This window comes from Neolamprologus multifasciatus, chromosome 19, assembly GCF_963576455.1.
Source record: "Neolamprologus multifasciatus chromosome 19, fNeoMul1.2, whole genome shotgun sequence".
Taxonomy (NCBI): domain Eukaryota; kingdom Metazoa; phylum Chordata; class Actinopteri; order Cichliformes; family Cichlidae; genus Neolamprologus; species Neolamprologus multifasciatus.
Genome location: NC_140457.1, coordinates 28,687,234 through 28,700,834, shown reverse-complemented (window position 1 = coordinate 28,700,834; position 13,601 = coordinate 28,687,234). Strand labels below are relative to the sequence as shown.

The 13,601-nt window shown below is 42.2% G+C and overlaps 1 protein-coding gene across 7 annotated transcripts in view; it reads left to right on the top strand.

Annotated features, from left to right (window-relative positions):
* The window catches only part of nrxn3a (neurexin 3a), a 190,859-nt gene that overhangs the window by 139,453 nt on the left and 37,805 nt on the right, over window positions 1-13,601 (top strand). For all 7 annotated transcript variants that reach the window (XR_014871261.1, XR_014871262.1, XR_014871263.1 and 4 more), the window contains exon 18: window positions 3,624-3,743. Coding sequence is in view for 4 of the 7 variants with exons in the window: in XM_085144003.1 (XP_085000129.1) it covers window positions 3,624-3,743 (120 nt within the window). In the remaining 3 variants the exon portion in view is untranslated. The remainder of the gene's footprint in view (window positions 1-3,623; window positions 3,744-13,601) is intronic.

The following is a 13,601-nucleotide window of genomic DNA, read 5'->3' as shown; positions in this document are numbered from 1 at the left end:
ATTTAAAGAGCCCCATGTTAAACCAATAAATGTGCTAGCTGACATTTCATTTTAGTAGAAATAAACGGTATATGTCCTTGGTATAACAACCTGAATCAGAATGAAAACAATGTTATTTCATTGTACTGTATGCAGCACAAGAAAGTATCGGTTGATTAATTTATTTTTCCAAATAAAATTTCATCAATCGCAGTTTGTTGGTCTTGTCCATGGCATTTTTGTGTGTTTGTATGATTTTTGTATGGTTTTCTTTTTCTTTTGCAACACACCACAATCAGCTCAACAGTCTTTTAAACTGTTTGTAATTTCATTACAAGCTTTCATCACATTAAAAGTTTTTCTTGTTTGTTTGTTTGTAAGTTTGTTGCCTCTATCGAAGCCCATCTATAATTAGGGAGTTCAGATTGCAGCGATACATTCTGCCGTCACTAGATGGCGATGCTGCACTGCTAACAAACAGCAAAGAAGCATCAAAACTGAGCTTTAGCATTTTCTTTTAAGCTCAACGGTTAACATGACTTTGTCCCGAATACCTCCTTTAACTGAGCCGCCCGCATCTTTAACGAGGTAAGTCTCCGGACCATCACGTGATTTGAGGTCGAATAACAGTAAGTTTTTGTTCAGTGTCATTGCAAACCAACCATTCAAGTTATAAAAAAATAAATGAATGTGTGTGAGTAACCAAAGTATACAAACAACAACACACAAAGCAGTTTAACAAAACGTCTTGTTGCTCTTTATTTGTCATTATCATCCTAACATTCACAAAGTTATCGATGACACATTGTTATCGTGGCGCAGTAGCGTTAGCGTGTTGACAGCACAGAGGTCTGGCTGGGCCTCTCCTCCTGCTCTGTGTGCTCCACCTTCCTCTCAGTCCAAAGACATGCATGCCTGTTTAATTAATGATTCTAAATGGGCTGTCAGTGTGAATGTGAGCATGAATGATTGTTTGTCTCTCCACATTAGTCCAGTAGACAGCCTGTCCACACACTTCTACCATGACAGCTGGAATGGGCTTCAGCTCTCCTGTAAACATGAACTAGCTCAGCAGTTAAAACTGATGCATAAAGAAACAGAAAGTCTGAACAGAAATAACACTGAAATGTACTATGCTTCATTTCAAATATAAAATAGTATCGTTTATTTAAAGAATAACTACATTTTGCCACATTCCAATGAGAAAAAGTTGAATGATCTTTTACCAATTCAGTCCAATCAAAATTCAGTATTGAGTTTTATTCAATTTTATAATAATATAATAATATTATTAATATTATAATATATAATATAATGCCAAATACAATAACAGTCACCACATGGACTTTAACAGCCATAAGACATTACATTATGATGACTGACAGATAACCTTGAATAGCACTGATGATCACGTTATTCTGGCACCTATTATTGAGTGAGAGATATAGAGATAATATATTAGATATATTAAGGAGCAAGTGCAAGGACCAGATTGTGAAGGTTAGATGATATGGTCAGAGCATCGCCTAAACTGCAGCTCTTGTAGGTTGTTCTCACTCTGCAGTGGTATCTATCAAAAGTTTTTCCAAGGAAGGAACAGCAGTGACAGACAGGTTGTTCATGGGCAGCCAAGACTTCAGTGATGCACATTCAATTTTATTTACACAGCGCCAAATCACAACAACAGTCGCCTCAAGGTGCTTTACATTGTAAGGTAGACCGTTCAATAATGCATACAGAGAAAACCCAACAATCATATGACCCCTGTGAGCAGCACTTTGGCGACAGTGGGAAGGAAAAACTCCCTTTTAACAGGAAGAAACCTCCAGCAGAACCAGGCTCAGGGAGGGGCGGGGCCATCTGCTGTGATTGGTTGGGGTGAGAGAAGGAAGACAGGATAAAGACATGCTGTGGAAGAGAGACAGAGGTTAATAACAGATATGATTCAATACAGAGAGGTCTGTTAATACATAGTGAGTGAGAAAGGTGACTGGAAAGGAAAAACTCAATGCATCATGGGAATCCCCCGGCAGCCTACGTCTATTGCAGCATAACTAAGGGAGGATTCAGGGTCACCTGGTCCAGCCCTAACTATATGCTTTAGCAAAAAGGAAAGTTTGAAGCCTAATCTTAAAAGTAGAGATAGTGTCTGTCTCCTGAATCCAAACTGGAAGCTGGTTCCACAGAAGAGGGGCCTGAAAACTGAAGGCTCTCCCTCCCATTCTACTTTTAAATACTCTAGGAACAACAAGTAGGCCTGCAGAGCGAGAGCGAAGTGCTCTAATAGGGTGATATGGTACTACAAGGTCATTAAGATAAGATGGGGCCTGATTATTTAAGACCTTGTATGTGAGGAGCAGGATTTGGATCTGGGGCCAATGAATGGAAGCCAATATAGGATAAATTACAGTCGTCCAGCCAAGAAGGAATAAATGCATGAACTAGTTTTTCAGCGTCACTCTGAGACAGGATATTTCTAATGCGCATGAAAAATGAAGGGTGGCCTATGTTTTCCAGTCCAAGTGATCAACTTCTGTAGCTCAAATTGCTGAAAAATAACACTGATTATTATAGAAAGGTGTCAGAATACACAGTCCATTGCAGTTTGCTGTGTTTGGGGCTGCATAGTTGCAGACCCATGCTGACCCCTGTCCACCGAGGGCACTAACAATGTTCACATGAGCATCAGAACTGTACCCCTAACTAATGGAAGAAGGTAGCCTGGTGTGATTAATCATGTTTCCTTTTGCATTGCATGGATGGATGGTGCGTGTGTTGCTTACCTGGGGAACACCTGACAGCAGAAGAAGACAAGCCAGCAGTGGCAGTGTGATACTCTGGCAATGTTTGGGGAGACCTTGGGTCCTGCTAAGCATTGTTGCAGACCATGCACACCTTTTCATTGGACTGGGACCTAGAAAATAATAGGCAGGTGATCATAATGGTATGCCTGATCACTGTATATTTTAAGATAAAGACCCAGCAGTAATAGAGTGAAACCTATGTATGTATCTGTTTAAAAACCACATTTCTAAGACTTGTAGGGATTTTTAGGAAGGCTTATGAACTAGATAAGTATGGAGACAGAACAGGGAGAGACCAGAGAGACATGGGGACACAAATCACTTCCACAGGAGACACCGGTGATGAGACAAAGACAAGAACGGGACAGACTGGGCACGAAAGAGAATCAAGAACTTAAAATATAAATGAAAAAACTACGGTCTGCTAAACTCAAAACTAACTGATACATAGCTTTAATGTAAGTATTTCTTAAATTACCCAGGACCAAAACACCGAGTAGCTCCATAATTAACCTGAGTGTGTGAAGACATCCCATTTACATGTACAAAATGTAAACTATTCAATAGATTTGCTTCAAACCACAGCATGTTATAATCTCTGTACTAAAATATGGTGGTCAGTGGTGATGAACGGTGCATTGAGGCAGCACAAGCACAGAGGTGAGTCCACTGTCAGCGGCCGTAAGAAGACGAGTCCTCTTCAGTACCACTGTTTCTGCACCCTGATCATAAACCACACCATCATTCTTCAGTAGACTCATATACATGTTTTGAGCTGCAACACTGAACTGAAGCCAGCTTTGCCCGTTTTGTGTTTGCTTCTTTTGTCTCGATCCCCAGGACCCAGCACTACCTGCCAAGAGGATTCCTGTGCCAACATGGGCATCTGCATTCAACAATGGGAGAACTACACCTGCGACTGCTCCATGACTTCATACACCGGCACACAATGCAACGACCGTGAGTAATATCTAATGTCACATTCATGCAATATCACCTTTTTGTGACCAGAGAGTGACAAATGTGAGATTCAAGAAAAAAAAGCATATTACAGTTTTTTCTGATGGCTTGAGCACATTTTTTGTAACTATTGGCTATTTTTGCAAAACTCTACACACAAATAAGAAAACTCTTCACCCAATCAGCAAAACATTGTCGTTTTCTTGTAAAAGCGAATAACCCTGCTTAACTCTCCACACCTTTGTAAAAATGGTATTTTTGTATCCAACAGTTAACACAAGCATCACATTAATAAGCGCACAATGCACCAACTACACACTGATGGTATGAATAAAAAACATCTGGCTTTTGCTTTCTCTGTGCACAAGGTAGGCTCTGTCAGTGTGAGCTCATGCTTTTGTCATAGGTCTGTAAGCATACAGGGATCCAAACTTCAAGTACTGGTGTTTATTCACACACATCAAAACAAACACAAGTGTTTATTTCCAAGTATAGGATTATTTGCAATCACCATATTGACTATATGGGTTTCTTGGTCTGCAGTGAACAGGCTTCCTCTGTCCCAGCATCTGCTCGTCTAGCAATTCTGTAAAGTGACAATTTGGTATTGTTGTGTTTCTCATCAGCATACGGCAGTGCTACAAATCTTAGTGCAAAGTGACTGTACTAACTGTACTAACTGTACTAACTGTACTAACTGTACTAACGATTCTCATTTCAAAACGTCCTTATGATGCTTGCCACAGTGTAGCGGCTCGAGTTAGGCTGAACCGTTGGCCAGCTTCCCTCAGGGTCATTCCACGGTTGATTACATGGTCCACTATTGTAGCTCTGATGTCATCAGCAATTCTGTGTCTTACTCTTCTTACCCGTCCTCTCCCCCCTCCTCTTCCTCTACCCCCTCCTCTCCCCCCTCCTCATCCTCCTCTTGCTCCTCCTTGTCCTTGTCGTCCTCTTCATCCTACTTCTTCACCTCCACGTCCTCTTCCTCGGCCTCCTCTACTTCTCACTCTTCCTGCTCCCTCCATTGTACTCCACACACAGCTGACCTGTATTATAGTGCTTGGGCTGATTGCAAAGTGAACTAATTATCTAAAACAGTTTTCACATGTGACAGTGCGCCAGACAGTTGGCAAAATAGTGTAAATAATGGCCTTAAACGTGTATAGTTTTGCTGGGAGTGTGTTGATCATTTGGGAATTGAGTGTAAAGCAGTGAGTTGTGTTTACAGTTGTGCTGTGCAGTGGATCGTAGCTACAGGTTTTCAAAGTGTGTGTTACAAAATTGCAAACTGAGTGCAAAGCAGTGTTTGTGCTTTTAGTTTTGCAAACTCAGTGAGTGGTTTTGCTATAAGTGTTAATAGTTTTAGAAATTGTGCTGTAAGAATCACAGTTAGGGTTTAAGCATTCAGAAAAAACTGTAATACACATGTTGCAAGTCAGCTTTATCTTCTTAGAAATATGTAGCCTATACACTAAATATTAATTTAGCTGAACCTTAGTGGTGGTGAGTGGCACTGATGTGTGTTAGTATTAAGTCTTCCTAGCTGTGGATTCCAATTACAAAGAAAAATCATGGACAAAAATGAAGGATTTAACATTGTGTGGACATATTTCTTTGTTTACCGGCTTGCGTGTGTGCTTGATGTGCAGCAAGATATTAAGCAAAATTATTTGGGAAGACATTTCCACAACGAGCTCTGTGAACTTGCTGAACAGTATCTGTGTGGATGTGAGACACAAAGAACAATTTCCAAGCTGCTGAGAAAAGCTGAGTAGAGCAAACTCCTGGTCTTGTAGTTGTGTTCACCAGTGGTGAACAGATGAAAGAGTCGTTGTAAAACTCATTCAGTCTCTGAAGAGGATGTTCTTCCCCAATACATCCATCGTGGTGCTAAACCAAAATAATGTGACTGCAGTGCTGCTAGGGTACAGAACAAACCTGTCAAACACACTGGTGTATCTGACCGTGCCAGCAAACAAGCTAACATATCAGTATGAAACCAAACAGTCTGCTGGTAATTCTCATCTCTTCCTCATAACAATATATTAAAACAGATTAGTGTGTTTACAATAGAAGTGTTCTCTCACGTTTTATCATAAACATTTTGTATTTTTGTATGTCTCATATAAGCTTCACAAAAATGCATTTTACAAGAAAAGCATCACTCAGACCAGCAGGAGTCTGTACTGAGCACTGAATCCAAAGCATCTCTATGAGAAATCAATTTACATGAACTGAGTTGCATTGAGTTAAAAAACGATAAAATTCAGAGTGGCAAAAGAACCATATTTAGCTTCATGATGGTGTTTGGCTGTCACCATGTTCCAGTATGAGTGGCTGTTTTGTCTTCTCAAAGAGGTTGTTTAGGTGCTCTCTTTATTTGTCCGATATAACCTTGAGCACAGGGGCATTTGAGCTTGTAGACTGTGATGTTGTGCTGCAGTTTATGAACTGTTTAACAGGAAACGTCTTACCACTGTGTGGAAAAGTAGTAAATATATAATTTTGTTATGTGCATGCATTTGTCACATCTGTAGTTTTCCTTCAGATGATTCAGCCATTAGAATCTGTCTTTTAACTACATCCTTACGTTGCTGATCATTATGGTTAAATTCAGTGATGAAGGTTATTCTTTTTGTTTTCAGTTTTCAGTACTTCAGATCTTGATTATATTAAAGTGTGTCTGTGAAGGTTCTCAGTCATCCAGGTCATTGTAGTCAAAGGAGCTTGCAAAGAAAGCGTCTGGACTTCTTTAAGTTGCTTGAAGACGTTTCACCTCTCATCCGAGAAGCTTCTTCAGTTCTGAACTGAAGAAGCCTTTAAGTTACTTGAAGACGTTTCACCTCTCATCCGGGAAGCTTCTTCAGTTCAGAACTGAAGAAGCCTCTCGGATGAGAGGTGAAACGTCTTCAAGTAACTTAAAGAAGTCCAGACGCTTTCTTTGCAAGCTCCTTTGACTATATTAAAGTGTAGTTGTAAGTTTTGTCAGTTGTGTAAGAGTTTTAAATCTTGAATATATTCTCCTTAACCTGGTTTTAAATTCCTCTTCCTAAGGTGTAAGAACTTCCCCGTAGGTTTCTTTTCATTCAGACATCTTGGATGCTTGCTTGTCAGGAAAAGTATTGCATAGTTTTTTTATAGGTTTGCGTAAGTTGAAGTAGTGCTGAGTCATTCCTACTATTCTATGCCTTTTCAAGGTGGTAACATTGTATAAAATCCCACAATTTTATCATTTCATCTGAAACAGGGCTCGTTAAACTATTCAAAAATGTACTGGTTAAGGGAGGGCAATGGGTATACAATAACTTTGTTTCATATTTTTTTTACTACAACATTCTGATGTCAGCTTTTGCTTTTATTACAATATGTTCTCATAATCAGTTTTTAAAGATCATGTATGCTCTTCTCTGAGCCCTTGGTACTTCTCCAGCTTCTCGTGTTGCTTCTTCCTGATGTTGTTGTCATTCAGTATCACTACATCGATCACTACGGCCGTCTTCTTCTGCTTGTCCACCACCATTTTGTCCGTCTGTATCTGGAAGTCCCACAGGATCTTAACTTGGTCATTCTCCACCACCCTTGGGGGCGTCTCCCATTTTGACCTCAGGACTTCCAGGTTATACTCGGCACAGATGTTCCTGTACACTATGCCGGCCACTTGGTTATGGCGTTCCATGTATGCCTTGCCTGCTAGCATCTTGCACCCTGCTGTTATGTGCTGGATTGTCTCTGGGGCATCTTTACACAGCCTGCACCTGGGGTCTTGCCTGGTGTGATAGACCCCAGCCTCTATGGATCTTGTATTCAGAGCTTGTTCCTGTGCTGCCATGATTAGCGCCTCTGTGCTGTCTTTCAATCCAGCTTTGTCCAGCCACTGGTAGGATTTCTGGATATCATCCACCTCCTCTATCTGCCGGTGGTACATACCGTGCAGGGGCCTGTCCTTCCATGATGGTTCCTCGTCTTTCTTGGGTTTCTGCTGCCTGAGGTATTCACTGAGCACGCTGTCAGTTGGGGCCATCTTCGTGATGTATTCTTGGATGTTCGTTGTCTCATCCTGGACTGTGGTGCTGACACTCACCAGTCCCCGGCCCCCTTCCTTCCGCTTAGCGTAGAGCCTCAGGGTGCTGGACTTGGGGTGAAACCCTCCATGCATGGTCAGGAGCTTTTTTGTCTTGATGTCAGTGGCTTCTATCTCCTCCTTTGGCCAGCCTATTACCCCAGCAGGGTACCTGATCACGGGCAGGGCGTAGGTGTTGATGGCCCGGATCTTGTTCTTACCGTTCAGCTGACTCCTCAGGACTTGCCTGACCCTCTGCAGGTACTTGGTGGTTGCAGCTTTCCTAGCGGCCTCTTCATGGTTCCCATTCGCCTGCGGGATCCCCAGGTACTTGTAGCTGTCAAAAGTTTTGATCCCATCAGTTCTGACTACCTTCCCTCTCTTTGTTACCATCTGACTACACTTCTCCAGTCCGAACAACATTTTGATGTCATTGCTGTATATCCTGATGGTGTGGATCAGTGAATCGATGTCTCGTTCACTCTTGGCATATAGCTTGAGGTGGCTGACAACAACTTCATTCCTCAGTCGGTTTCCGTAGCCAGTCTTGTCAATGATCTCACTGAGAGGATTCAGGCCAGTGCAGGCCTATGCAGAACAACAGTGGGGACCAGTGTTCCCTCTTTTTTTTCATGTGTCTGAGTGAACACACAAACTCTCTGAGCGTCCCTTGGACCACTGTGAGCAACAGCAGACGTGTGCACTGTGGTCACGCCAGCATCGAATCATCCAAGTTACATGTTTATTAAAGTAATCAAATTACAGCAGTTACATTTATGTTAGACTACTTTTAATTAACTGCTTTAGCCCACTTACAATGAAAATTTAAAAAAATCTTGTTCATGACCTGTGTAGCATGTTAACACTATTGGAAGGAAAAATAACGTGAACTCCAATTTTGAAAACACAGCTAAAGCTCCGACTTGTATGATGAGTCTGTGGTCTGGGAGAGAGTCTGTAACTCTGTCTGCAAAATACAGTAAATAATGACCAATGTTGGGAAATTAATTATATAGTTACTTCTTCAAAAAAGTAACTGAGTTTTGCAAACAAAGTTTTTTGCAGCTGTTTACCTAAAAATGCAGCCAAGACGTTTTTTAAACAAACATTTCAAACTATTTACAGAACAATCAGCTGTTCTGCATCAAATCTGTTGCCACACAAATTATTTGTGCCACTCCAAAAAATAATTTCTGTCACTATGAGATGAAGGAGAACAACAGCCTGATACCTGCAGGCCTGACAGCAGCAGATGTGTCACTGCTGTAACACCTGTAACACTCAGCAGTCGCCTCATTGTTCTGACACACACAACAACACTATTGACTACACTACACACTAACTACACACTAACTGCACAAGATTTGTGCTAAACGTCTCAAATCTCTCACATCTCAAACACGCCATCACTCCTAAAACTCCCCCTTTCCTAAACAACTAAAGGCCATGTTGCCATATCATGTTTTGATTGGTCGACATGATACATTTTTCCACCAATAGGAAAGGCTGGGGGTTTTCTGGTTTTGTTTTTGCTCACAGGCTTTCGAGTGTTTTCCTTATAAAACACAGTTTTCACCGTTTCTTCCTGCAGTAAATATAAACAACGACAGTATTCAGGAAGAAAACCAAACATTGCAGATATTTTATCATAACTCTGGTTTTACGTGGCCGATCAACACAATTTAAAAACTGGTATAAAGTCCACACTTTTCAGTTGTTCCGTCTGTCCTGCTCACATCTCCAATGGTTGTACACATTGTCATTAACGTGGCTTCACTCCACATCAGCACCAGTGTTGGCACATATTTACTTACACATATGTATGCGCAGCGCAGGTTTTCTCTGCGCAGAGAGCGTGCCATCAGGGCGCAATTGCGCACGTGCGCAGCTTAGACGGAACATTGGTGGGGACAGAGCATCTCTTTGGTAGATCCCGCACTTGATGGTCACTTGTGCTATTGGCTTGAAGTTGGCCTCTAGTGTTGTCTATTCACCCCCACCCGAGATTGGGGACCAAACCCCAAGTGCAATAGAAGACGGATCATTGAATGCGGGAGGAACTGACCTGAAAGACAGAATCATGGCAAAGCTTGAAACCTGGATCCTCCGCAGCCTCCTTATCCTCCAGTTACCATGACTACGTGAAGTACCCTCAGAAGAAATACTAGATGATGTGAATGCAGCACTACGGACGCCGCCACCATTACTGAGATTAACAAGCTGATCTACACCACGGCAGCAGTGATCAGATCAAGGTCAGGGATCAGAGCTGCCGAAAGGTGCAACAAAGGAGGTGCCTAAGAACTACAGCAAACTGTCCAAGAGGCCTTGAGAACTGCCAAGCAAAGACTCACAGCCTTGGCCAGCTGCTTGAAGAGGTACACCAGAGCAATAAAAGGCAGGAGAATAAACTAGCTGTTCTCCACAGAACCGGCCAAAATGTACTCTCAGTGGCAGGGGAACAATGTGAGAACGGCACCGCCAAGGCTGGAGATGGTGCAATACTGGAAGAGCATATGGGAGAAGTACACAATCCATAACAGCAATTCTCAGTGGGGAAGGTAACAGTGGTCCCAGTGGTAATCGGAGCACTACGTGCAGAGACTCCCAAGCTAGGCGAGTGGCTCCAGCAGATCCCAGGAACAACATCAGAGATCTCTGTCCAGAACAGCGCAGACCTAGGAAGAGCTAAGATACTGTGCAGGACCCTCAAGCTCTATTTGAACCAGACCATTTAAGCATAGAATCCCAGACCTCTCCTGCTATCTCCTCCAGCTTATCCGAGGCTTAGGGTCAGGGTTAACGACCCAGAGACCCTCTACTCACCCATCAGGTACTCTCTGTAGCTGCATAGTCTCTCTGTAGCATCATCATATCATCATCATAAGCAGCTGAGTCCACACTAGACTCTTGCATTTATCCCAGTTGTTTAAAAATGCTTTGAACGACTTTCCCAGCTGATCTGGATCAACACCAGCTGCCTACAGAGCTGACAGATCAGCTGAAGATACCATTTATGTTGCTCTCAACAAAGCCCTTACTTACCTACGCAAACACGCACATCAAGATCTTCTTTGTGGACTACAGCTCAGCATTCAACCTCGTTCCAAATAACCTGGTGAACAAGCTTCTCACAACGAGACTCACTTCTGCTAAAACCAATATGTGATTATTGTAAAAATAAATAATTTTGTACACACATAATTGTTCTTAGAGGGGGGTTAATAATGTACAGTTTCATCAGCTTTTAAATAATGTAAAAATAATAATAATTCGTATACTTTATGGATCCCCGTGGGGAAATTACTCTCTCTGCATTTAACCCACTCAGTGAAGCAGTGGGCAGCCACTAATCAGGCGCCTGGGAGCAGTGTGTAGGGACGGTACTGTCCAAGGGGTACCTCAGGGTAGCTGTTCAGGGGATTCGAACCCCCGACCTTCCGATCATGGGCGACCATGCCACCTACTGAGCTATACCTGCCCCTAAAATGTGAATAGAATAATATTATTACATGATAATACAAATGTTATCAAATCTAAATTCTAATTCCAGTGAATGTACTCAGCTTGAACCTGTTATGTAGGACAGAGAAAGAAAAAAAAATTCTGTGTCTTACATCATAGTAGGTAACTTTAATTTCTAATGTGAGCTCCATGATTAAAAATGATTACATGTCATCTTTAAATACGAATTCATCAGCGTCACTGAGCCACTATGACCGGTTGAGGTTAGGGCAGGGGTGGGCAATCTCAGTCCACGAGGGCTGGTGTCCCTGCAGGTTTTAGATGTGTCCTCGAACCAACACAGCTGATTTAACCCTTTAAAACCGCAGAGCAGCACGCTCTGTTTTGCGTAGCTATTTTTAAATCCCGGTAGCTCTGCAACCACGTAAGCTAGCAGAATAATTTTTTTTTTGCATATGAAACCGGAGGAGTTGTACGTACATCTTATGCCATCAGCTTGTCCTCGGTCACAGTTTCCTTCCACATATAACTTTGCAAAAACTGCATAAAAAGCACTTGCAGCAACAAAAACATAATATTCCAGAAACACGCTTTGCCGATCCGATCAGCTGTTCGTAATACTTCCTACGTCCATCAGCGCGAACTATCGCATGTCCGCCATGACCTGCCCGAAACCGGAAGTGATGTCATTTTGCGGAAATGTACTTTTTTACCATCAGGGCCTCATGAGCCTATACTGGTGTTTTTAAAAGTTATGTTTGACTTTATGACTTTCTGTGTTGTTTCTGGGATGCTTAGGACTCATATTGCACTGCTGGAAATAGTTTATTTTGATGCATATGCTGCTTTTTTGCAAATTTGCATTATAATATTTATTTTCGTTTTTCCTGCAGTATATAAAAATTGGTGTATTTCAAAAATAAAACTATGAAGACACTCAAAATAAATTTCCTGTGGTGGGAAACTATTTTGTGCAACTTTTTTGTATTTACAGTTTTGAGGGATAAGCCTCTTAAATTTCTCTAACTAGAAATATATGTTAAAAAAACAAAAACAATTTTGTAGTTTATTGCACTTTTTTGCAATGTATGTAATTACTATGCACTTAATGCAGACATATTATTAAAATCTGGGCTATAATGGTTGTATTGATGTATAGCAACTTGAAATGCTTCCAAAAATGGCTCCACAGCATGTAAACATATAATATAAGCTCTGGCGGACTTGGTTCTATGGTAGGTCTTAAAGGGTTAAATGGCTAAATTAGCTCCTCAACATGTCTTGAAGTTCTCCAGAGGCCTGGTAACGAACTAATCATGTGATTCAGGTGTGTTGACCCAAGGTGAGATCTAAAACCTGCAGGGACACCGGCCCTCGTGGACTGAGATTGCCCACCCCTGGGTTAGGGGATGAAGACAGGATAATTCTACCAACATACCAACTAACTATACCAATAAATATCTCGTTAGCAGGGCCACTGTCTACTTTTTTAGGTTCATTATTGCCACACGAAGAATAATATAAAAAATTAAAGGACTTGTCGAGTTGCTATCTTTCTGTTTGCTGAGTGCCTTGCTGAGCCACCACAGCCTCCTGGAGTTAGCTGTGTATCCTGTGTCACTTGAGCCCAAGCATGAGCCTGGTGGACCAAGTCAGTGTGCCTGTTGTTTCTTGAGCGTGAGGGTACCGTGCTGTCTGAGCGTGAGGGTATCCACATCTTTTGCTCTAACCAGCCCCGAGCTACGTCACTGGAGGATCCTAGTCACTGTCATCGGCCCTCAGCCAAGAAATCTGAGGTGTCCTGTCATCTCCACCACCTCCAGCCTCCAGAGGAACCTCGTCTTATCGTTATCTCTAAGAGAGGAGAGGTCAGGAGAATTAACCAGCTGTTCTCCACTGAACCGTCCAAGGTGTACTCTTAGTGGCAGGGGAACAATATGAGAACAGCATCACCAAGGCAGGAGACGGTGCAATACTGGAAGAGCATATGGAAGAAGGATGCAACCCCTAACAGCGATGCTCAGTGGCTAGTGGATCTAAGAGCAGACCAACTTTATTGAGCAGCTCAAATGAACCAGCTGCTAATGGATGAGACACACCCAGAATGGATTATGGAAGGATCCAGAGGGGGGGCCTGTCCCAACCAACTACTGGCCAGCAACCTGCCTCATACCACAACATGGAAGCTGCTTTCAGGAATCATAGTGGCTAAGATGAACAGAAAAATGGCTCAGCACATGAGTGGGGGACATAAAGGAATCGGCAGGAACACCAGAGGAGCAAAATACAACCACTTCTTTGCATGCTTTTAGGTGAAGGGGCCAGAGGCA